Source organism: Peromyscus maniculatus, chromosome 2 (assembly GCF_049852395.1).
Source record: "Peromyscus maniculatus bairdii isolate BWxNUB_F1_BW_parent chromosome 2, HU_Pman_BW_mat_3.1, whole genome shotgun sequence".
Classification (NCBI taxonomy): domain Eukaryota; kingdom Metazoa; phylum Chordata; class Mammalia; order Rodentia; family Cricetidae; genus Peromyscus; species Peromyscus maniculatus.
Window position 1 is genome coordinate 105,504,355 of NC_134853.1, and position 24,427 is coordinate 105,528,781.

The 24,427-nt window shown below is 40.0% G+C and overlaps 1 protein-coding gene across 4 annotated transcripts in view; it reads right to left on the reverse strand.

The window, feature by feature from the left end:
• The window catches only part of Bnc2 (basonuclin zinc finger protein 2), a 405,775-nt gene that overhangs the window by 320,768 nt on the left and 60,580 nt on the right, over nt 1–24,427 (reverse strand). For 3 of the 4 annotated variants that reach the window (XM_076564461.1, XM_076564460.1, XM_076564462.1), the window contains exon 2: nt 21,325–21,414. The exons of the other annotated variant lie outside the window; for it this stretch is intronic. In XM_076564461.1, coding sequence (XP_076420576.1) covers nt 21,325–21,414 — 90 coding nt within the window. The remainder of the gene's footprint in view (nt 1–21,324; nt 21,415–24,427) is intronic. 4 annotated transcript variants of the gene reach the window in all.

The following is a 24,427-nucleotide window of genomic DNA, read 5'->3' on the forward strand; positions in this document are numbered from 1 at the left end:
GTCTCTCCTTAATGAACCTGTTTGCAATAAGACTCCGGGTGCAAAGAGGCTATTTAGAGAGACTATTGTGTCTATAGCAAGTCCTTCAAATATCTTCCCACCATTAGACATGCCGCACTGACCAATTCTGTCCTGATTGCTGTTCTTTTTACTATCAAGGGACATTCTTGCCCAGACAGACGGATGGATCAGACACTGCAGTTCATAAAATGTTTACACTGTAATACACACACACACACACACACACACACACACACACACACAGCACTATAATACAAGCTATTGAGCTCTGGATCACACAGTGAATATGACAGTGTCATATGAAAGCTTATGACTTTCTGGTATCAATGAAAGGATTTAGTAACACCGCACTTGCCTGTCCCTCTCAACAAAAGCCTTGCCTAACACCCTCATTTTTGGAAAATACCGACACCCACTGCTCACAAGGGAACATTTCCCACAAACCAAACCTTTTCTATGTCATACATATTTCTTATTCTATTGATATTTTACTCCTAATTGCTGACAGGAAAACAGGACTACATATGCCCTGCCATGGAAACAGGGTGAGGGGAAGTACACTAATAATAAAAGACCAATAGAAAAGCCTTCCTAAAAAGATCTTAAATTCCAGCTCCCAGTGGCAGCCTCTGAGAACAAGGGGCTTGTCTCTGCAGCAACTGACGTATCTTCTGCTAAATCAGCAGCCTCTTTACCGAGCCTAAACAGAAGAGCCAGGGATACTTGGAGGACACTTCCTGCTCGTCTCACTCTGTTCTCATCAGCCAGTTTCTTGCTCTGGCCTCACCTTTCACACAGTTCCCCACCGACTGATTACCCACAGAAGGCTTTTCCTCCCGTGCTTTCTCTAACTGGACATACTTCCCATTCAAACACAACCCACGTGTGTGGCACCAGCTGCAGTCTTGGTACCCCACTCTCCCAGCCTTCGAAGAGAAGTTCAAATCCAAAGGTCCAAACTGCCACTTCACTAGTAAAAGATCTGATAAGGAACTGCACACTGAACTGAGCCTGGATCCAATGAACCAAAGGCATCTAATCAATTCATTGTTTTAAGTTTTCTCTCTCACCTCCTTTTCTTTTGTGGGCTCAAATTTAAATTCCACAAGCCAACTTGACATACAGACAGTTAACTGTTCTGTAGCTCTGATGTCCACTGCTAAACAGACTAGCTTTGATTTCACTATGTATTTTCTCATCCACATTTTAAATCTCCATCATGATAAAACTTAAAATAATGCTATTAAAACTGTTCTGAGGAAGCTGGGGTGTCTGCTCAGTAGTTTAAGAGTACCGGCTGTTCTTCCAGGAAAACGGGGATCAATTCCCAGCACCTATATGGCAGCTCACAACCATCTGTAACTCCAGTTCCAAGGTATCCAAACATTCCCTTCTGGCTGCTATGAGTACCAGGCATGCACATGGTACACAGACATACATGCAGGCCATGCAACACCCATACACATAAAAATAAATGACAAAATTTTAAAAAATTACTTTGAATGTTTATTAAAATATAGAAGGCATTTAAATGGGAATAACTGTAATACTGAAAATTGCTTAAACATACTGAGTACCTGCCTAAAGAACGAGGGACAAAGCCTAAGACCACATGGCAGATCACTCTTTCTTGCGGAAACACAAACAAACAAGCAAACAAAAAACCAAATAAACCCCAAGAGTCTAAGAAATTAAAAAGCACCTGCCTTTGGTCAAACAATCCTAGACATTAAAATAAGAACTTGTTCTGAAGTCTTCTCCATGCCACTGGCCCCTCCTATATTTTGTCAATAAGAATTTTCTTTTACTTAATTTAATTTTTATTTTATTATTCTGCGTTTGGCTGTTTTGTCTGCACGAATGTCAGTGTACCATGTGTATGCAGTATTTTCAGAAGCCAGAAGAGGGCGTTGGATCACCTAAAACTGGAGTCACAGATGTTTGTGAGCTGCCCTGTGGGTGCTAGAAGTGGATCCCAGGTCCTCTGGAAGAGCAGCCAGTGCTCTTCACCACTGAGCCATTGTTCCAGCCCCCACTCTTTACTTTTTAAGTGAGTGCCAGGTCTACTAAAATATAACCAGCCATTTGTTTTATATACTCCAATAATGAGAAGAGAATACAGATAAAAAAGATCACAGACAATCTAAACATTATTTCTACATTCCTTTAGAGCAATTATTCTCAAAGTATGGTCTCAGGGGCTGGGTATGGCACAGGGGTACAGCACGTGCTTGCCCAGCAAGCCCTGGGTGTGGTCTTGAAACAAGCAGTGTCAGTACCACACAGGGATGTAAGTCCCAGGCTGCAGCAGAGTCACTAGGGCCCAGCAACATGACATCAAACAAGATCTCCCAGGGTTGAGTACATAGCTCAGTGCTAGAACACTACCTAGCATGGACACAGCTCTGAGTTGAAACCCCAGAACCCAAAATGAAAATCTAAGCACAAGTGGTGATTTTGATGCATGCTCAAGCATACACACCATGGCCTTAAACTATGCGATAAGATTTACTTATGTACATACTGTTTAAGATGTTTAATACTGCTTAAAGGTTTAATCAATTTGCCATATGCCAAAAAAAAAAAAAGATACAAAAAGGAAAAAAAAAAGACACCGCTAGATTGAAAACATCTTTAATATCCAAATTTAGAGCAATTAATGATTGGCCTCAGAGCTGTCTTTTAATTATACTACACAATACAAACCACTCAATTAATTCTTCTATTTGATAGAAAAGAAAGCACTTTCCAAATCTGAGATAATGTGATGGAAAAAATGATGAGAACCTGTAATGAAGTTTATCACAGAGGCCAAGGGGAGCAACCATAGCCACTTTGTTTAGGAAGGGCTGCTTAAAGCTAACCACTCAGCGGGAACAGCCACGTGTGGCTGGTAAGGACAATAAGGGTGTCTGTGCCAAGGTAAACAGAGGTGAGAGAGTGGAGAGACTGGAAAACTGGGGCAGAGGAAGAGCAAAATGAAGTTAAAAAAAAAGTGGTAAGTTCTGCCTCCAAAGTGTAACATCCTAAAGACTCAGAACCACAATTTATGGTCTCTGCAAGCAGTGACCCCAGGGTGGACTGGAGCTAGGCAAAGATATCAGACAAAATTTCAAGCTTCATGAAGACAATATCCTGAGACAAAGATGCAGACTCTGGGCGTGGGAGTCAGGCCAGTGAGATAGTTTAGCAGGGAAAGATGCTCGCCCAGCAGTCTGAAAACGTGGAATCCACGTGGTCAAAAGAAAGAACTAAGTCCCACAAACTGTCCTTTGACACCCCCCCCACACACACCCATGGGATGTGTGCACCACCCCCACGTCACACACAAAATAAACAGGCAAGTGTGAAAAACATCCACAGGATGTGAGGATAGACTACCTTAATATCATAATCACTTTTTTCGGTTTTAAACGGTATTATTATCAAGCTGACCTAAGCTACTACATTCAAATCAGTAACAAAAGTTAAAAATGAAAAGCCATCATTTACTAAACATGTATTATGTCCAAAACGTTCACATAGCATCTTTTTTGTGATAACTTGTAAGGTGTGATGGCTAGTTTTATGTCAATTTGAGTCATCTGAGAGGAGGGAACTTCAGCTGAGACAATGTTTCCGTAAGATCCAGCTGCAGGTAAGCCTATAAGGTATTTTCTTAATTAGTGATTGATGCTGAAGGGCTCAGTCTATTATGGACAGTACCACTCTGGGTTGGTGGTCCTGCATTCCACAAGAAAAGAGGGTGGGCAAGCCATGAAGAGCCAAGACAGTGAGCAGCACCTCTCCATGGTCTCTGCGACGGCTCCTGTCTGCAGGTTCCTACCTGGTTTGGGTTTCTGCCTTGGCTTCCCCCTCCATGGACTGTGATTCTGGATATGTAATCCAAATTAAACCCTTTCCTCCCCAAGTTGCTTTTGGTCATGGTGTTTCCTCACAGCAGTATAAACTCTAAGACACATGGCATCATTTTTGTCACTGTGGATTCATCAGCCTTTCACTGTTGCCATTGTTTTTAATCCTATATTTAATTTGCATTATCCATAGTGATGCACAGATATATTGTGAATGGTGCTTAAAAACAATATGTAAACGAAAGAAGCCAAATGCAAATAACATACCTAATTCCATTTGTATAAAATTACCAGAATAGACAAAAACACAAAGATTTATCACCACCTACATTTAGAGAAAACTAATAATGAAGGGTGACAGCTGAAAGGTATGAGTTTCTTTTCGAGCTTCAACCTGTGGTTATTCATCCAGATATACTAGAGATTTGTTTTCAAATTCATTCTAGAGACTGATGGTCCAAAATGCCTAATTCAAATTTTCTAAGATAAACACTTGTATCTCTTATGGAGGAAAGGGGAACCAAAGGCCACATTCTCAACTTCTCATCAGGTAAGATAGTTTTTCCTGACCTATCATGAGAGTTCTGGTTACATGGCATTCTAATTGCCTCAAGTTTTAACAGTCATCTCCAGCTGTCAATTCTCACTTTTGTAGAACCTACATCTGGCTCACTAAATGTGGAGTTGGAGGTGACATTTCCTACAGAAGTCTCTGGACAGCACCGGTCTGCATGGCGAGGACTCTGGCATTACCTCCATAGCATGTGGAGTTGTGGTTATCTACTTTTCTTCTGTGCTACACTCAAAGTTACTTAGAGCACAAGAAATGTTTCTGCTTTATTTACAGCTGTTCTTACCAAGCAGAATCAATGCTGCTGCTGTTTTCATTTTGTTTTATGGATATCTGATCCGAGGACTGCCTCTACACTCAGTCTATGACCAGTACAAGATACAAGAATTATACAGGAATGGATGAATAAGTAAATGGTAGAAACAAAAATTGGCTAATTCTTAGAAGCATTTATTCAGAACAAACCATGTGAGTGTGTTTCATGGAATGAACAAAATCAGAATATAATCATTCCAAGCACTTTGGGCAAACACAAGTTTGTGTTACTCCTGTCTTCAGAGTTTTTTTTTTTTTTAAACAAAACAAAACAAAAAACAAATCTGAAATAATGACTATAGAAATTTAAATGTATTCAGTGACAAGGTACTAAATATGCTAATATCTTAAACATGCAACTTGCAAATAAACAGAAATAATAACAATTAAGGGAGATAATGAAAATAGAATATATAATAATTATAACATATTTCTTGAATTTGGTTGGTCGTCAAACATTAAATTCAGATGTTGCTTTTATTCATAAGCTCTGAAAAAGCAAATAAAACATTCTACATACTGTTCACCATAGATCTTAACTTACCATTCAAATTTAATCTAAACACAAACATAACCCTAAAACCTTCAGGCCCACAAACACTCAGACAACCAAAATCTGACTTCCAGGACAGCGTTGTTAACTTTACAGTACAATATTTATACTGAGGAGATAAATTATGTAAGTCGTAATGGTTTACGCTTGTATCAGAGCTAAGCCTGCAATTTTGCATTCTACAAGATTCAGGAGTCTACAAATTGACCCAAAGCTCCCGTGGCCTAGTGAAACAATTTTATATTTAAGGTAGTTTAATACTGATTAAGATTTAAGATCTTTTTGGGAAATGCCTCAAACAATATGACTCATTATTTACTCAGCACTTGATCACAGTAGCTATACAACAAATTCAAATTTAAAATTAATTCATAAATTAAACCTCTATTTAAATTTTCATATATTTTCATGCTGCCTTAAAATATTTTTTTTTTTTTTTTTTTTTTTTTTTTGGTTTTCCGAGACAGGGTTTCTCTGTGTAGCTTTGCGCCTTTCCTGGAGCTCACTTGGTAGCCCAGGCTGGCCTCGAACTCACAGAGATCCGCCTGGCTCTGCCTCCCGAGTGCTGGGATTAAAGGCGTGCGCCACCACCGCCCGGCGCTGCCTTAAAATATTAAATTCACACATCAAATTCATATTTAAATTAGTTCAGTCTTAACTAATCTTAGTTGACAACCCAAGTCACCAAAAGAATATGGGTAAGCTTTCAGAACATAAATTTTAACATCCTTTTAAATTTGTGAATTTTGTTATGTTTGTGTTTTGAGGCAGGGTTCATATAGCCCGGGGTGGCCCTGAACTCACTGTAAGCTGAGGGTTAAGGATAGCCTTGAATTTTGGCTCCTCCTGCCTCTACCTCTCAGCATGGGGACTGCAGGTTTCTGTTACCAAGAGGTTTATGCGATGCTGGAGATCAAACCCCAGGGCATCGTGCATGCTGGACAAACAACACACGCCACTCTTAACTACTGAGCTAAAGCCTCCAGGGCCCAATGAGAGCTTTTAAAGTAAGTACATAAAAATATTTTAATATTTCAAAAATAATTCAAACTCCCAAAAATGATTACTGGGTATCTCCAATTAGTCAAAGAGCAAAGTTAATGACTTTGGGGCAAATTAATTTTGAAAACCCTACTCAAGTACAGGGGAGGCACCACATGAACAAGCAGCAATTTATCTTCTCAGTCCACATGGCTGTAGCTGTATTCTTCCTTGTCCTGGGGATTAAGAGAGAACAGTCCTAACCTGGAGGTTTTCAGGAACAGACAGTTAGGGTACAGTATGTTGGGCAGCACCCTAAAGTCTGCATTAATTTTGTGCTTCTGGTTTTCACTAAGTTTCACTAAGTAGGTAGACACCTACCACTGCTAATATAAATTAGATCAAGCACTTTCAGGATTTCATTTTGTTTTGTTTTTTCAAGACAGGGTTTGACTATGCAGCTCCAGCTGTCCTGGATAGAGCTTGCTCTGTAGACCAGGTTGGCCACAAACTCAGAGATCCATCTGCCTTTGCCTCCTACATGCTGGGATTAAAAACATGTACCATTATACCTGAATGAGGTACTTCCAGGACTTTAAAATCTAATTCATAGCACTACATAAATATACAAAAAAACTATACTTTAAGAAACAAACAAACACAATGATAAGTGCCTTAAGGAAAAGACTACAGACTAAGAGACATATCTAGGAACCCACATGGCTGGGACACAACATGTAAAGGTCACCAGAGAAGTAGATGTAGGCAGGTAAGCTGGCCTGTACTCAAAGGCGGCTTTGGCTACACAGCTAAGGAATCTGGGGAATGAACACTGACAATGTCAGTGAGTTTTCTTTAAAATCTCCAGTCTCAACAAGAGGAGTGTCCTGAAGAGACACTGAAGGCGAGCTGACCAGCTACTGGTGTATCAAGCCTAGAAAAGGGCAATCAAAAGGGATGGAAAGTCAGAAGCCTTCCAGCCGCAGTGATCACACAAAAGTTAAAAAAAAAAAATGGTTAACAGGGGAGCAGTTGCAAAGGACAGTGTAAGTTAGAACAATGTATTTACAAGTTGTGCTGAATGGCAAGAGTGGGAGAACTGTTTAAACAAGTGACATCGGTACAAAAATGGTCATTTCTGCAGGCTGACAAGTCCTTTGAAAGGGACATGTTTTCACTTCACAGAACGGCCTAGAACCCTAAACTCACTGTGTTCAACCCAATTTCCTAATAAATAAGGTTAAACTTGTATCTATACTTATGCCTTCACTACAGTGCAAGAATGCCTTTAGGTATCCCTCTAGCAAAGGACTCTGCCAGGGCCTTCCTATCCTATCTGACAGGAGAATAGCTAGCCTGTCCCTCACAAAGGCCTGACTTACCCTGAAAAGCTACTACCACAAATGGAAGGATTTGGTCATGGACAACAATGTAACAAAGATGGCACAGGTCTATCCTGTTATTTCTTGGACGAGCTAGTCAAGTAAGCATTCAAGAGCCAGAGATGTAACTCATAGTAGAGTGCTTGCTCAGGATCTGCAAGGCCTTGGGTTAAAACTGAGCACTGTAGAAGAGATGGAAGGAAGAACGGATGGAGGAGGAAGGGAAGGGAGCAGGAGGAAAGAGAAAAAAGAGGCAGAGATGACAATTCCTGTTTAGTAAGGCCTAACTAACACCTTGGATAAAGCATAAAAGACATTATGGAAAAGCTTGCAGGTCCTGTGCTACAGATAGAGTTGTGTGGTGTGCATCCTCAGGATGAGGCCCCTGGTGTGGAGGAAAGGGACAAGGACAGGAGGAGGACATCTCCAGAGGGAAAGGGAAGACAGGAGAACCGCATGGGATATAAACATGTTGTAGAGGCCAACTTTACAAAAGCAGTGACCATGTGCACACACTGCCAGGCCCTCCTGAGAACCTTGAGGAGAAACATCATCCCTGAGCATATGTGCCTACTTAGGTGAGCAGACTTAGAGCCCAACAGCCGCAGAACTTAAAACAGATCCCCAAACCAGGGGTGCCAATGTTGTGACAAGAAACAGGCTTTTCTGAATAGCACCAAAGAAAGAGTTAAAATGGCCCAACAAAACGCTAGGCCATGAGAGCCGAGTGGCTTAGTCTGGCTGTTTACTTTTCTAAGGGTCTCATTGGACAGGGGTAAAACACAAAGAAAGTGTGTGCCAGTTTTTACAGAAAACATATGGGAACTTACCTGGGGAAATTTACTCTCTCTCAACTAAACAAGGACCCTTTTCAGGTATTTTGAGTTGGAATTGAGAAGGACATTCTAAATTATAGAAAATATGGAGGAAAAGTAAGCCGCCAGTGAATGCTGACTATGATGCATTAATATTCTATTTCATTCCTGGTGTGCTCGTTAGATTTTGTCGATTTGACACACACTAGTTACCTGGGAAGAGAGAGCTTTAACTGAAGACCTGCTTCTATCAGATCGGTTGGTGGGCATGACTACATGACATTTTCCTGCTTTGCTTGTTGAGTTTTGTGGGAGAGCCTAGCCCACAGTGGGCAGTGCCATCCCTAGGTAGGTGGTCCTGGGAGGTATGAGAAAGGTAACTGAACATGAGCCTGGAAACAAGCCATCTCTGTTCCTGCTTGAACTCCTGCCCTGATTCCTCTCTGTGGTGATATATTGTGTACCCCAATAAACTTGCCTGAGGATCAGAAGACAGAGCCAGCCACTAGATTAGACATAGAGGTCAGGCAGTGGTGGCACACACCTTTAATCCCAGCACTTGAGATCTCATGCCTTTGCTTGGGAAGCTCACACACCTTTAATCCCAGGAAGCAATATGGCAGGGCAGAGAAAGGTATATAAGGAATGAGGAAACAGGAACTCACTCTCTTTAGGCTGAGGATTTCGTAGAGGTAAGAACTAGAGGCTGGCCGCTCTGCTTCTCTGATCTTTCAGCTTTCACCCTGCTATCTGGCTCTGGGATTTTTATTAAAAGACCATCTAAGATTTGAACAATACCCCTCAATGACAGGCTGTGATCTGGAATGCATAAGCCAAGTTCATGATGTTTAACACAATGGAAAGCAAGCCAGGACACAGGGGTAGCCAGCAGCAATCAGAACAGTACTTAACTTTTGACATACAAAGACCTAGTATCTATCTACCTGAAAAAGTTTATACACAAACAGAAGGCAAATTTTTCAACAACTTGTTGCCCTAATTGTGGTTCCTCAAAATAAATTTTAATAATCACAAAATGAAACATAAACTAATCAAGTCTGAGCTTCCCTTTCCATCCAGATGCTCTCGAAACCAGGGTCTGTGAAAATGGTTTGGGTGAGCAAATTCTATCAGTAAGAGAACACCCTCTACATGGGAGAAATGGGAGAGGAGGACCGAACACAAGTTGGTGACTATGTCACAGGCGGAGGACAAGGACGACTGCCACAAATTCAGGCAAGGTCTCCAGTCCGCAGTACAGTAACTCCTGGTCCTCTAAGAATCCCCATCTCCTCTCCCATCTCCAAACACAGCTCCCAAGCAGAGGTATAGCAGCATCTCCCTTCCCTACCTGCTGGTGAGAAAAGCCTACAAAAAGAAATGACAGGTCAATCAAATTTAAAGAGGGCAGCCTAGAAAAGAGTAACGGTGACTCCAGGCTCCCCGGGAAGAATAAATGGTAGCAGGGGGGACAGGAAGAGAACAAATTAACATATTCCCAGGCAAGAGAGGGCTGAGACCAAGGGGAAGGATGGACTTAAACACCAATTTTGTCAGCCTTCCTAGGTGAGCTATACATCTCTCTCTGCTGACAAAAGCTGACAGCAATTAAAGGTGCAAAACTTCCTAGAGCAATCAGGGCCTCAGGCAGGGACCCTGTGAGCTTAAGTGAGCCATCTTAAGAGTCATCTCAAGAGTTCACTCTTAAAACAAAGAACATGGAATGTGTTTCATGAGTTCTGGTACTAGCATGCTAGAATTCTAAAGGCAACATAGTATACACAGAAGAATATAGACTCTCAGGCAGACTGCCTCAGCTTGAGTCTCTGCTCTGCTACCACCAACTATCAGACTTCAGGCTAGTTACTTGAATTCCCTGTGCCTACAGTTTCCTACCTGTAAGAGAGGAAAATAAAAATCTTTTCATGTGATAGTTATCCTAAGAATAAAATGCTACTTCAGTGGTAGTTAGGTTTATTATTATTTCTTAATGACAAGACCTTTCAGAAAAGGTGTTTGTGTGAGCAACCGTTCAGAAAATGTCTTCCTGAGAAGTACAACTATTCTGACCACCACTTCTCAGAGTACTTTCCTTCCTAGGGCAGATAGAGATCATGTCAATCAAGCCAGAATCCCTGCCCGCCCCCCAGCTTGATGCAGCTTCAGGACCCTGCTGAAGAAGTTTCCACAAAGGATGAGTGGACCACAACCCAAGTATTACCAATGCTGTGTTCCATCACCACTGTGTCTCTGCCATAGAGTTCAATCTAATTCACATATTGTACCTTTAAAAAATATAAACCCAAGAACTGGGAATGTATCTCGGTTGTTGAACACTTGCAAAATACATGGCAAGCCCTGGGTTCTATCCCCAGTACTGAAATAAAAGTTAAAAAATTTCCATAGAATCCCTTCTGGTCAAAGATTTACCAAGAACCTTACAAAAGAGAATCCCTAAGTCTATAGCTAGTTTAGGATTACCGAACTCTTGACTGGCAGGGCTAATGGACCCCCAAATTACTAGAGTCTCCGTGACTTTTATTCTGCTGTTCCCTGTGCAAAGCAATGGGCGACTGCAGGTGAAGAGGTAGCTGGTGCTCGATGAAGGGAACTGTCACTTTTTATTATTCTTTGAAAACTTTATACATGAATATATTGTATTTTGGTCATTTTAAACTCCCATTACCATCTCTCATCCTCATTGAATCATTTTCTCTCTCCTCCTCCTTCTTCTATTTTCATGTCTGTCTGTCTCTCTCTTTCTCTCTCTCTCTCTTTTTTTTAACCAACCTAGTTTAATTAAGGTTGCTTGCATTAGTGGTTAGTTAGTGGGACATGGGCAACTTGACAATGGCTATAATTATGAAGAACATGACTCTTCCTCCACCAGCAACCCTAACTGCCAACAGCTCCTCAGGGAAGACAGGGTCCTCATGAGCCCTTCCCCATCAACACAACAGTGCGAATTCATGAATGCAATGGCCATACCTACACAGAAGACAGCAAAGATTAGTCCTTTTAAAAGTGACACCAATTTAACAGCATTAGTGATTCAAAACATCTGGTGGGAACAATTTCTGGGAGTGACATGGTGAGATAGAGAGAAAGGGAGCTCCTTAAATAAGCAAAATCAGTGCCCAGAAAATGTAATTCACATCAAGATCAAAGGACAATGGGAGAAAGAAAGTAACTTCTTTCCAGTCCCCACAGCCTGCTAGGCTTTCACCTCAGGCTAATCCTCAGCATCAACACATCCAATAGGCCCAACCTCCTCTTCCCCACCTGTTTCTGCGCCTATAAGCCTCAGATGAGACCAGTTTCACCTCCTGGACAATTCTCAAACCAAGGACCCACTTAGCAATTCTACTCTCTAGCTCTTCCATTGGGCCTGGCTAGTTTACAATAAAAGTCCTCTCAACTCTAGCTTCAGTCAAGTCTCACACCCTGCCTAAATCCCAAAAGCTCTTACATGCAACTACAAAGATGAATCTCAAAAGCATTCAAATGAAACTGCCATCCTTACAAATTACATGCTGTATGATTTATGTATGTATCACATTCTGGAAAAGGCTACTACCGGGGTGAGAAAAATATAAGTGGTACCAACAATGGATGGAGGAGAAGAGGTTATTTTCTCCATCACACAGGAGTCCTTTTCAAGGATAGTGTAAATGTTCTTCATCTCAGCTATAGTGGTAGTTTACAAAACATATACATATCAAACTACATCATTAAAGAGTGTCAATATAACTGCATATAAATTATGTTTTAATCACACAGAGATTAGAAGAAAATCCTGACTTTCCACTGCCCACAAGTTACATGGCATTGCATGATGTGGCCTTGTTGCCCTATACACTCCAACAAACTGATATTTTAAATGTCCTGTGTGTTTCATGTAGGAGGTCCTGACCTTGCACTTTTTCAATACAGCTTTTCTTCACTCCTTTAGGCTGTCTCCTTCTCTCTCCCACACTTCATATTCTCAGGCTAAATTAGAGATCCTTCCTCTCTTAAAATGCCTGGTATTTTCCCTCATCTTCATGTTCACATTCACAAAAATCAATTGCCTATATTCTAGGCAAAAGGTATAATTAGATAGCTTATCTCTAATCAGTCAATTAAAATGCAAATTATTTGAAAAGACTACTTAAATATAATATATAATATTATAATACAATATTACTATATTACTATAGTTTATATATATGATATAATGTTATCTATTGTATATATTATATATGGAAAAGGCTTCATACTAAGGAAACTCTCAGTGACATTACATTGTTCTGAAAACACAAAGGATGAAATAATAAAAGCTGTTCCAATCCAGACTTAGAACAGAATATTCATCAAGGCATAAAAAGGATACCTAGTGAGCACCACTTAATCTACTGTTCTTGTTTTTAAAATAGACAATGCATTCTTAGAATGTGTGTGTGCACACATGCACATGTTTGTGTGTGTACACACACACACACACACACACACACACACACACACATATATATATATATATATATATATATATATATATATACATATATTCATGCACACATTTTTACAGCCAACACTCAGTAAATCCATGCCAGGATAAACACTTTATAAAGCAGGATTTTCCTGTCTTCGTCATCAGTATATCCTAACACTTAAAAGAGTACCTCCTTGGCTCAATATATTCTCATTCAGCCTCATAATACAAGACCAAAATATAGTCATGCACACTAAAACCGTGCAAAGACATCTGAATAACAAACATGGAATTTTTTTATTCTTTTGTGACCTTTAAAAGTTTTTTGGTTGTTTGTTTTGTTGTACCAGGCATAGGAGGGCATGAGTGTAACCCAGCCACCAGGAGAACCCTGAGGTTTAAGGAAAGCCTGGATTAACAGTGAAGTCCTTTCTTCAAAAAAAGCAAGTAATTGTCAAAACATTAAAATTTTCTTACTATCAGTTTTAAATGTATAGGAAATTGAAGAAAAAAGCCAGCCATTTTTCTTAATACACTGTCAATCATCAGAGACTCTAAGAATTAAGGTGCATTGTCTATGTTAAAAACAAGAAGAGTAGATTAAGTGATGCTTACTAGGTATCCTTTCTATGTCTTGATGAATATTCTGCCCTAAGTCTGGATTGGACCAGCTTTCATTATTTCATCCTTTGTGATTTTACAACCATGTAGTATCACTGAAAGATTCCTTAGTATGCAGCTTTTTCCATTATCCTTTCGTCTGCTGTATCTCCACACATTTTGACATAGACAGTCTCTCAACTTACAACCATAAAGTAGATACCCACTGCTCAGTTTCCCAGCTGCATGTAGTTTCTCCAACAGTGAGAGGCATGGTGTTTCCTTGGTCAGTTTTATTGTTCCAGAATCCTGTTTATAATTAGTTCAGATTTTATTTTCAGTGTGAATACTTTTCATTTCTCTGCTTCACTTTGAACATTGTTGACAGATTTCCTTCAATTATCACTTTTTTTGAACTGTCACTCAAGTTTATCAAAGACAAGGAGACAACACGCCTACATTCCTTACTGTCATAACTAAATAACAGAAAGGACCAATTGTAGTAATAATGTGATGACTCATAACTCATTAACATGATAACTGAACTTTGGACTATATTGGTGGGGAACTGGTGCTAACTTAATTAACCAGGGCAAGTAAAAGCCAGAATCATGAAAAGGAAGATATACTTATATTTAATAATTTAAAAACGAATGAAGTGAATCACCACTAGCCAGATTTAAGATACAGAAATTGATTATCTTCCCACATCTTATAATATCAAAGAAACAAGGTGGTCCCTGAAGACTCAACTCCATCAAGAATAATAGATGAGAGAAGAAATCTATCTGAGAATTCCAACTCTGCTACCAGTGACAAAGTTATGTGCTAGTATTATGTTTTTATTATATTCCTTGTATAAGGTCAACAATATCTTTTCACTGGTTGAATGGACCAAAGAGAAGAATATTAAACAGTAATTTTAGCAAGTCAATTAGACACTACCATACAAATATACACATAGAATGTAACTGACACTACTCCCTAATGTGTTCCCAGAATCCTCAGAACCACCTACAAGACAAACAGCATTATAATTGCCACTGTATGTATAAGAGAATATCAAAGCATAAAGAAGTCAAATAACTCACCCACAAATATGCAAACAGTAACCAAGAAAGCCTGGATTTGAACTCAAAAAGTAATTGCACACATCAAGTTCTTCAAAATGTTATTTGTCTCTGCCTTCTGCACAAGATAAACATGGACATGAGGAAGGGAATGCACAACACTGATGTCTACATGTTGCACAGCTCTAAGTCAATATAACTCAGTTTCATAATCAGTTCATCCTGCTGAGACATCAGGTCCAACACACGATGATCCACGGAGTTAGAAAAACCATCCCAGAGTACAGAGGAGCCCAAAGTAGAGTGGAAAAGTTCAAAGAAAGTCAGTTATTTTACTCTAGTGAATTTGGATATAAATGCTAGACGAGACCCAATTAATACATAAAATTCACCTGGTCTGTGTTTATCAAAAATGTGTGTGTAAGAAGATTGCTGTAACAACAAGGTATGCAGAGGCACAAGCTCCATTGCCATTTTCAATACCGCCAACCCTGAAAGTTAATCACACCACTCACAGAGGTCTGACTTCACAAGAATTCCATACGGAGCAGGAACATGAGGGCCTAATAAGGATGGATGATACAGGAGCAAAGGGATTAGTTAACTAAAATAAGTGGATTCCTCTCTAAATATAATCCGCTCGTAAGGACATTTAGAACATTTGTATCTCATTAGGGGTATTAAGTGAGAAAAGATTCTCAGTACCAAACAATCCTAATTATAATCCATCTTAGGAAATAAAGTGAGTTTTCTTAACGAAAATGGAAAATATATGGCAGGAAACATCTTTAATATAATAACAGAACTGTCGACAAAGTCAGACACCAGAACAAACCTAACGGGCTAAAGGACCACTAGCAACGCAGATTAACTGTTCCAAGAATGACGGTGTTTTTTCATGTTTCTCACAACTTCACAGTCTGCTTTCTCTGACTGCCAATCGTAACAAGCCAAAGCAGAAGTAACTTTCCTAAGCAGGAGACTGGGGTGGTAAGCAGCATAAACGAAGGAAGAGTTTCCTCCATCGCATCTTTTCCGAAGATGACTCAGGAAGTGAAAACAAGATGGTTAATAAGGTGATGTCACTGGTCAGTGGGCTTCCATTTGGCCAAGATGCTGTTCTATTTCTCCATCCCACCAAACAGGAGGGCCTACCAGCCATGTCTCGCAACAGAAAATTTACTTAACTGAAATGGAGTGCATTGTGTACTTATTGCTGTGTTATTGTTAGGAGCTCAAGGACAATTTTACTAAAGTTTCAAAGAAAAAACTCCAAAGCGGGTAAGCTGTAAATCTCAGAAGCTTCTGGAGAAGTGACCAGAGAAGAGAGAAAGCATGCAGTATGGGTTAAGCCAACAGGAAGGTCAAATGCATAGGCAGGCAGGAAAACTTCAGAGAAAAGAGTGAGAGGGCCGAACTACTAGAGAAAGTCTATTAGTTGTGGCCAGCAGCCTACAGACAGAAGTGAAGAAAAAGGAACCCATATGCTTTTCTGAGTCAGGACTCAAAACGGTAGGTTTTGCTAAGGCCGATGCTAAGGCCGCTCTGGAGCTTCTGCACTGGGGGTGGGAATTCTGGGAAGGAAGCTTACAGATAACAAAACAGTAAGTCAGAGGTGGTGCCCAGTGCTGAGCATCAGTGACAGACAGGTTCTGCCTCTCTCGGTGGTTAAGTGCCACCCTCAGAAGGTCGGGCTGGCTAACTGCTTTGCTGAACACTGCAGCCATCGTGCAATCAATTTGTTATTTTTTAAAAGTGCAGATAGGAAGCAGTCACTACCCTCTCTTAGCAGAGTTCCTCTTACAACGCACTGGAGAGAACTTAGTCCCATGCCCACTTGCATTGCTGATCATCTCTAAAGACAATGCAGTTAACTGAAATTGTGAGGTATCTCTTCTCTTTTGAGATCAAGGACTTCCGTGTTCCCATTCTACACCATGACACCTGGAAAGAGGAGCAGGCATAGACATCGGTGTTTTATGCTAGACACAAATATTTGCCTTAATTATTTTAAAGAGCCATATAAAAACTATGAAGGGATTGCTATATGGAAGGAAGCACAACAGACCATCACTATCTAGAAGTGACTAAGAAAATACTTCACCATTAAATAAACCAACACCAGAGGACAATGAACCATTTTACCTACTGTAAGAGTCAAAGCAGCTTAAAAAAAAAAAGAACAGACTAAATCAGAACAGTATGTTATCATTAATTTTACACTTTCCAGTATGACGTGGTAGAACAATCTCTCCAACCTCCTCTCTGGAGTAAGTCTCTGCTCTGGGGACTTAAGGGCAAGGGAAGAATACAGGGGTTTAGGTCAGTCAATGAATCTGTTATTTTTCTTTTGGCAAATTAACTGTCCTTTCTCATTTAGGCAATTTTTAGTTTCCTTAAAAAGTAGAGTCAGGGTCAAGTTATCTAATAGAAGCCAAACATGCATACACACATGCACACACATGATCACACTTAGAGAAGTTATGTTTTTGTGTGTTAGCTACATGTTTATGATGACTGCGATGATCTGAATGAGAATGGTTCCCATAGGCTCATATATTTGAATGCTTGGTCCCCAGTTGGTGGAATGGTTTGGGATGGATTAGGAGGCGTGGCCTTGCTGGAGAAGGCATGCCACTGGAGGTGAGCTTTAAGGTTTCCAAAGACCATTACCATACTTGATACCTGTGGATGAGATGTAAGCTCTCAGACACTGCTCCAGAACCACACTTGCTTGCCTGATGCCATGCTTCCTGCCATGGTGGTCACAGACTCTAACCCTCTGGAACCCTGAGCCCCAAATGAAATGCTGTAAGCTGCCTTAGTCATGGTATTTTAGCACAGCAATACAAAAGTAAGTAGGCAAGGATGAAAAACTAAATCCCCTGAGAGTGCAAGGCTTCTGAGCACTGCTACCTCCCATGTCTACACGTTACAGACAGCACCCACCATGGGAACAAGTGTGAGTGTAAACTTAAGAAGTTTTTCTTAATTTTAAGCTAAACTGTAGCACATACTTCTACAGAACACAGTCATCTTTTCTTCCTGTGCCCTTTGGCTTGTCCTTCCACTGGAGCACCTGCCAATTAATGCCATCATTCCAGGCACTCAAATATCATCAAGTATAACTCAGGATCCATCTCAGGAAAACCCCAAGACTTGAATCTCTCTTCACAGGGTCCATCCACTACCCAGACCTATTTTCAACTTCCTGGAGTCTTTAACTGACCCAAGAAAGACGCAATCCTCTATAAAGATCCCCACAAGTTACGGTACTAAAACGGAGATGGACTATAAGTGATATTATCAGCATTGTCAGAATATTTTCTCCCTTTTGTAATATGGGCACTCCAAGGCAAAAGAAGTGAGATGGCTCTAGAGAAGACAGAAAAGAGGGCTGCACATTTGACAGAACTTTCTCCACCTCAGAGATGCTTGATCTGCCTGTGTTTGCTTGCGCGCGCACACACACACACACACACACACACACACACACACACACACACACACACACACACAAACTGTTAATCCTGGCATTTATAAAGAACACACGCCTAAGAACCCTTCACTATGAGAACCATTTGGGAGTATGCGCCATCTGATGACAATTACAGAAACCCTGGAAGGGGAGAGAATGGTCAGGAAAGGCCAGGCGGCCATACAATGAAAAGCATCTGCTCAGCCCCAGAGCCCTCTCCAGCCACCCATGCCACTGCCAGTAAGAAGTGGATGGGAATGCTGTTCTCCGCCGCATCCCCAGGTGAGGCTGAGGAGAGGCAGGAACACAACTCTGCTGCAGAGGACTTCATGATTTGGGTTGCTTGGTTTTCTCATCCTTTAAAGTAAGACACTTAATGACTGTCATGAGCTTCATTCCCTAGGGCCTGAGATTTATAGGAGACAAGAGTTCCACAGTAAAGACATGATTTATAAGGCTAACTACAGAAAACATTAGAATAAGAACAAAAACTTTCCACGTTCTTTTATGCCATGACTTGATCCTTGTGAAATATAGGGAAATGAGTTGAGGTAAAGGTTGTGGTCAGAAGGAAAGATATAGAGCAAGTCACTTAAAGTTGGGAATCCTGGAAAAGGAATAGCACCCCGCCCTTTAAAATGTATATTTATTTCACTTTCTGTGTATGCATGTTTTGCCTATACACATGTATGTGCATCACATGAGTGCCTGCTGGATTCCCTGGAACCAGGGTTATAGATGGGTCATAAGTCATCTGGACTCAAACCCAGATCAATCCTCTTCAAGAAAAATAAGTGTTCTTTTTTTTTTTTTGGTTTTTTTTTGAGACAGGGTTTCTCTGTGTAGCTTTGCTCCTTTCCTGGGACTCACTTGGTAGCCCAGGCTGGCCTCAAACTCACAGAGATCCGCCTGGCTCTGCCTCCCGAGTGCTGGGATTAAAGGTGTGCGCCACCACCGCCCAGCTGAAAAATAAGTGTTCTTAACCACTGAACCATCTGTCCAGCCCCACACCCCAACTTTTTGACAAACTAAGGTTTAGAAAAAAGCAATATATCCAATCCCTGTGGTATTGTATTCCCCCAAATATTGTGCATGCTAATAAACTTATCTGGAGTCAGAGACAGAGCAGCCACAATATTAAACATAAAGGACAGGCAGTGGTAGCACACGCCTTTAATCCTAGCATTCCAGAGGCAGAAATCCATGTGTTCAAGGATACAGACAGGCATGGTGACTCACGCCTTTAATCTCAGAAAGCGAACCCACGACCCTGGGATTTTGGCTGGTTAAGCTTTCAGGCTTTGGAGCAACACAGTTCAGCTGAGAGCCATTGGGATAAGGACACAGAAGCTTCCAGTCTGAGGAAACAAGACTAGCTGAGAAGTTGGCCAGGTGAGGTTAGCTGTGGCTTGTTCTGTCTCTCTGATCTACCAGCATTGACCCCAATAACTGGCCTCAGGTTTGATTTTATTAATAAGAACTTTTAAGATTCATGCTACAAATTCCAAAGCTCTTAAGTAAAGAAAATATGTAAAATACCAAACCAATATTACTCCACGGTTGGTGTTCTTCTACTAAGCCACACTGGCAATGAGTCATCAACTACATCCAACAGAGATGAAACCAAACCAACAGTGTCACAGCTGGTTCAACTAATTCTTCATAAATGCTCTTTTCTTATCAATATGTCAATAATATTCTCATGCCATCTAAAATTCCCCCAAATTCTAGTCTTTTAAGTAACCCCATCACTTCATAATTTAAGCCTTCCAACTTAATGTCTTATGCTAGCTAGACTTGAGTAGTTATATACTTGAAATAGTATGCCTTCAATTTAAATGTCTAAGCCTTCAATTTAGATGTCTAAGAAAACAAGAAGGTATGGTAGATGTCTCCACAATGAATTATGATTCCACAGAATGTCTGCTGCTACATGTGACAAATGTCTATATATCAGAAATCTAACAAACTAACAAATACACAAAATACAAAATCTAACATTAGAATTTCTAGTATCATTCAATTGTCTGCCTTTTCTGGCTCACCATGGACAAGAAAAGCATCAAACATTGTTAAGCATTCTTTACATACAGATTGAGTACATACCCCACCCTGGCAGGCTGGAGTAGCAGGTATCCCTTATTTTGGCTAGCACAGTGATAGGTGTTCAGGTCTGCCCATTTGAGGGATGGCAATAAACCATAGAATCTTGGTTATCAAAGTCAGAATTCAATAATATGGCATACAACAAAGAACTGCTTGAGTAGAACCAAAGATAGTGGTTATAGGAATGAAGTATGACAGAAATAATAAAAGTAAACAACATGGGAGAGCTCATAATCTATTGCCATTTCTAACTTTAGTACATATTTTAAGGTTTAATCCACTCTAAGTCTCTTAAAATAATAACTATTATTCCCATGCTGTTATAATCAACTTGAACCCAGAAAACCTGAGTTGAAGTCCATTTATTTCTATGGTATGATGGGAAGGTTGGCACTAAGAACACAGAGCATTAAATGAGTTCTCATGTACTTTAAATTCTATGACCATCTGAAAACATGAATGTGCCCCTCCAACCTACAGAAAACCTATATCACTTCCTAATCACATCACCTCATTATGGATTCACAGCATTTCCAAGATAGCAAAGTAGTAAAGTATCAAAAATCATCATGTGTCATTTTTAAAAAATAAAATCCCCTGGCTCTTCTGAAGAGGATAATGTCCTCTAGTTTAAAGTTAGGTATCTGTTAACTATGTCACCAATGTCCAAAAGCCAAATCTTTAAAGTTCAGAATGGAGCTCAATGGCAAGATGCTTACCAACCATGTGCAAGGCTGTGAGTTCAACATCCACTACAAAAAAAAAAAAAAAAAAAAAAAAAAGCAAAGCCCCGGGAAGAGAAGGGTCTGTTAATATTTGGTATCCTGCTGAAAAGTCCTGAGAAACTGATTTCTTGCCATCCCAGCTGACCTAAACACATTATCTCTACAGCAGCCAAACAAAGGTACCACTCCTAGTCTACCAGCGTGGGGAATGAAAACCCATGCCAAGTCTCAGGAAAGGAAGCAGGACTATCCCATCAGAGACAGCTACCTCCACAAGGAAGGTATGGGCAGTCCATAGGGAGGAAGAGGTCCACCTCCTGATTTTCATCTGGCCCTGCTCCCATGTATCAAGTTAATGTTTTAGCTCAGTGAAAGTAATTACCAGCCAGGCTCTGCAATCCATCAATTCACCCTGGGCATTCCTGCTGACTCTTTCTTTGGTCTCTAGGACCCAAGAATCTCTTTTGTTGATCTGTAAGTGCAAAGGAAAGGTTGGTTGTTACTAGTTTCTTTCTATTCTAAATTTCTGCCAAGTAATTAGAACAGAAAATGAACTATTTTCAAGTTTTTTAATGGAAGCTATGGGGGTTAGAGTAGTCATAGCCTCTAACAAAAATAAGATTAAAACCATACATCTTTGGTGGCCCCCCTCTCTCCAAGTAGAATGGACAAATGTAATTTGACTCTAGACTGTGAACTCAGGGACTTGATCCAAATCACCTCCCTTCTAATTTAGGTCATTTGGCAAGAATATGGTACTAAGTAAGTGAAAATGTATATGATTTTACAAAATCCTCACATCATCCCAAAGGACAGCATTATTGTCATCCTCATTTTACAGACAATGATTGGAAAGTTCAGAGGTTAAATGCACTAAGCCCAAGATCACACTTCAATGGTTACAAAGCAATAATCTCCTGAATCAAAACACCAGACTTTTAAGTATTTTTCCCAGTGACTGTAATATAGTACAGCTTAAACACATTCTAACTGCAAGTAATACCCCAAACGGAATGAAGAAATTTATGTTAGAAAGCCATCCTCAAGTGTTAATCATGCAGTAGGCACTGTTTGTTTTGCATACTCCACTAACTACAGAGGCAACAAAGGCACTCCAAAACCCCGCCTCAATGCTCCCTACCACCGTGTAAGTAGTTTCCTTTGCACAAGTACACTGATAATATTAAATATAATAAATTATGTATACACACACACACACACACACACACACACACACACACACATATAAATCTGGTAGGAGACCCATGTGACAAGATGGCAATAATGATGAGCTGTAATACTTCATCATGAAACAACTGCTGCCTTTGGTGACCAGACACCCTGTGGATACAGGATCTGGGACTCCAATCCAAACGTCAAACAGCTTTGACCGCTAGCTATTCAGGCAATGTTTCAGTTGACAATGAACACATGTACACTGTGGTCCCACAGACTGCCAGGCAGTTGACTTTTTAAAAACTTATTTAATAAACACACAATTGTGAAAGAAGAAAAGAAGGTTTTTATTAGAGGAGCAAATATTCATGGTAAATTATCTGCTTAAAAACAAATCTATGGTTGAAGAAAAAAAAGAAAGAAAGCACACAGACTACTACAGACATTTTCCTGAAGAGAGGTCTCAGGCAGCATTTTCAACAAGTGGCTGTTCATATTGTCACTGCCAGAAAAGACCTTCCAGAATGACAAAATATGATCCTGATGCTCTTCAGACTTAGGCTTATGTGTGTTTGCGTATTAGTTTTTAACAAAAAAAATCCATTTTTTTTAATTAAAAATTTCTTGGAAATAGTCAAATAGCTTTGTACTTTTGTATAGCTGTATAATCTGTCCATGTATTAAGCAAAGAGTAAGATTCAAAAATTTAAAAATGTTTTATAAAATCCAAAAATATAGCAACTTGATTAATTACAAGGAAATAACTTTTAATAATATCAGTGTAGACTAAGTGCACAGTGTTTATAAAGTCTACAGTAGTTTGTCATAATGTCTGAGGCCATCACAGTCACACACCATTCACTCACCAACTCATCCACGACTTCAGGCCTGTAAGCACCATTCATAAGAAGTGTTCTAATTCCCACAGCTTCTACTGTATTCTTATTGTACCTTTTCTATGTTCAAATACATTTAGATATAAAAATATCTATTATAATTGCTTACAAAATGCACAACAGTAATAGGCTGCATAGTTTCGAGCCTTAGGAGCAAGAGGATATATCACACAACCTTAATGTTTAGGCTACACCATCTAGGATTGTGTAGGATAATCAATGATATTCACATAACACTTCAATCTAAATCTCCCGGCACGACTCCACTGTCAAGTGACACATGAGTGCACAGATAACTAACACACCTCTGTTTGTCACTGAATTAAACCAAGGCTCCAGATTCTACAACCAGAACAAGCAATATCTGGATTCCTGTGATGTATAAAAACTAACTTTAGCACACATACCCGTTGTTCTTATTTCAACTGTCTATGTAATTACAGAGAGTTCTAAAACTGTGGTAAAACACAGAGCCGAAGTTAGTTGTGATCTCAGAGATGATAGCTGCTTAGAGTAGCCTTTTCCTTCCAGTCTTTTTCCCTCTGACTAATGGAGTATTGGAAATATTTCCCTTCCCACAGAAGAAAGAAGTATTACCTTTGATGGGCAGTAATGAGAAGTGTAACACAGACTAGAAGAAATTAATTTTACTGTACTTACGGCATCTCGGTTTAAATTTCCTAACTAAAGAAATGAGACTAACTGGAGCAGAAACGCATTAAACTCATTTGGAAAACTAAGAAAGGACACAATCTAACGCATTTGAATGTGACACTCACAAACCAGAATAAACAATAATCTATAGTAAGTACAAAGAGGTACTCCCATTGGAATTTGTTTTTTCCTTCAAACGCATTTTTTTTTGTCTGTTTTCTATTTTGGCGCTGAAACTATAAACTCTAATATTTCATCAATGAGAAAGAAGCTTAGCTCATATCTCTCTCTCTCTCTCTCTCTCTCTCTCTCCCTCCCTCTCTCTCTCTCTCTCCCTCCTTCCCTCCCTCCATCCCTCCCTCCCTTCCTCCCTCCCCCCTCTCTCTCTGTCACACACACACACACAAAAAAAAAAAAAAAAAAAACCTGTGGGGGGCAGGAAAAATCCCATTTCCTTCCCCAAATTCCTGCTAGAAAATACAAAGGAAACACTACCTTAGTATAATACATATGTCTTTATTCGCACAAGGAGGAACACAGCTCGGTCCTAACACGAAATGAACAGCTCAAAAGTAAGGTCAAGTGACAGTTACCTGCTTTTCACATTTAAGAGCAGACTCAAATGGAACCAGTGACCTGCAATGTGAAGAGCCACTGGAACAGGAATGTGTTTTGGAGCAGTTTCACTGATCATGTATGTCTAAAGGTACCTGTTTAAAACATATTTATATAGAAAAAGTGCTTTTTGTGCTACTTACC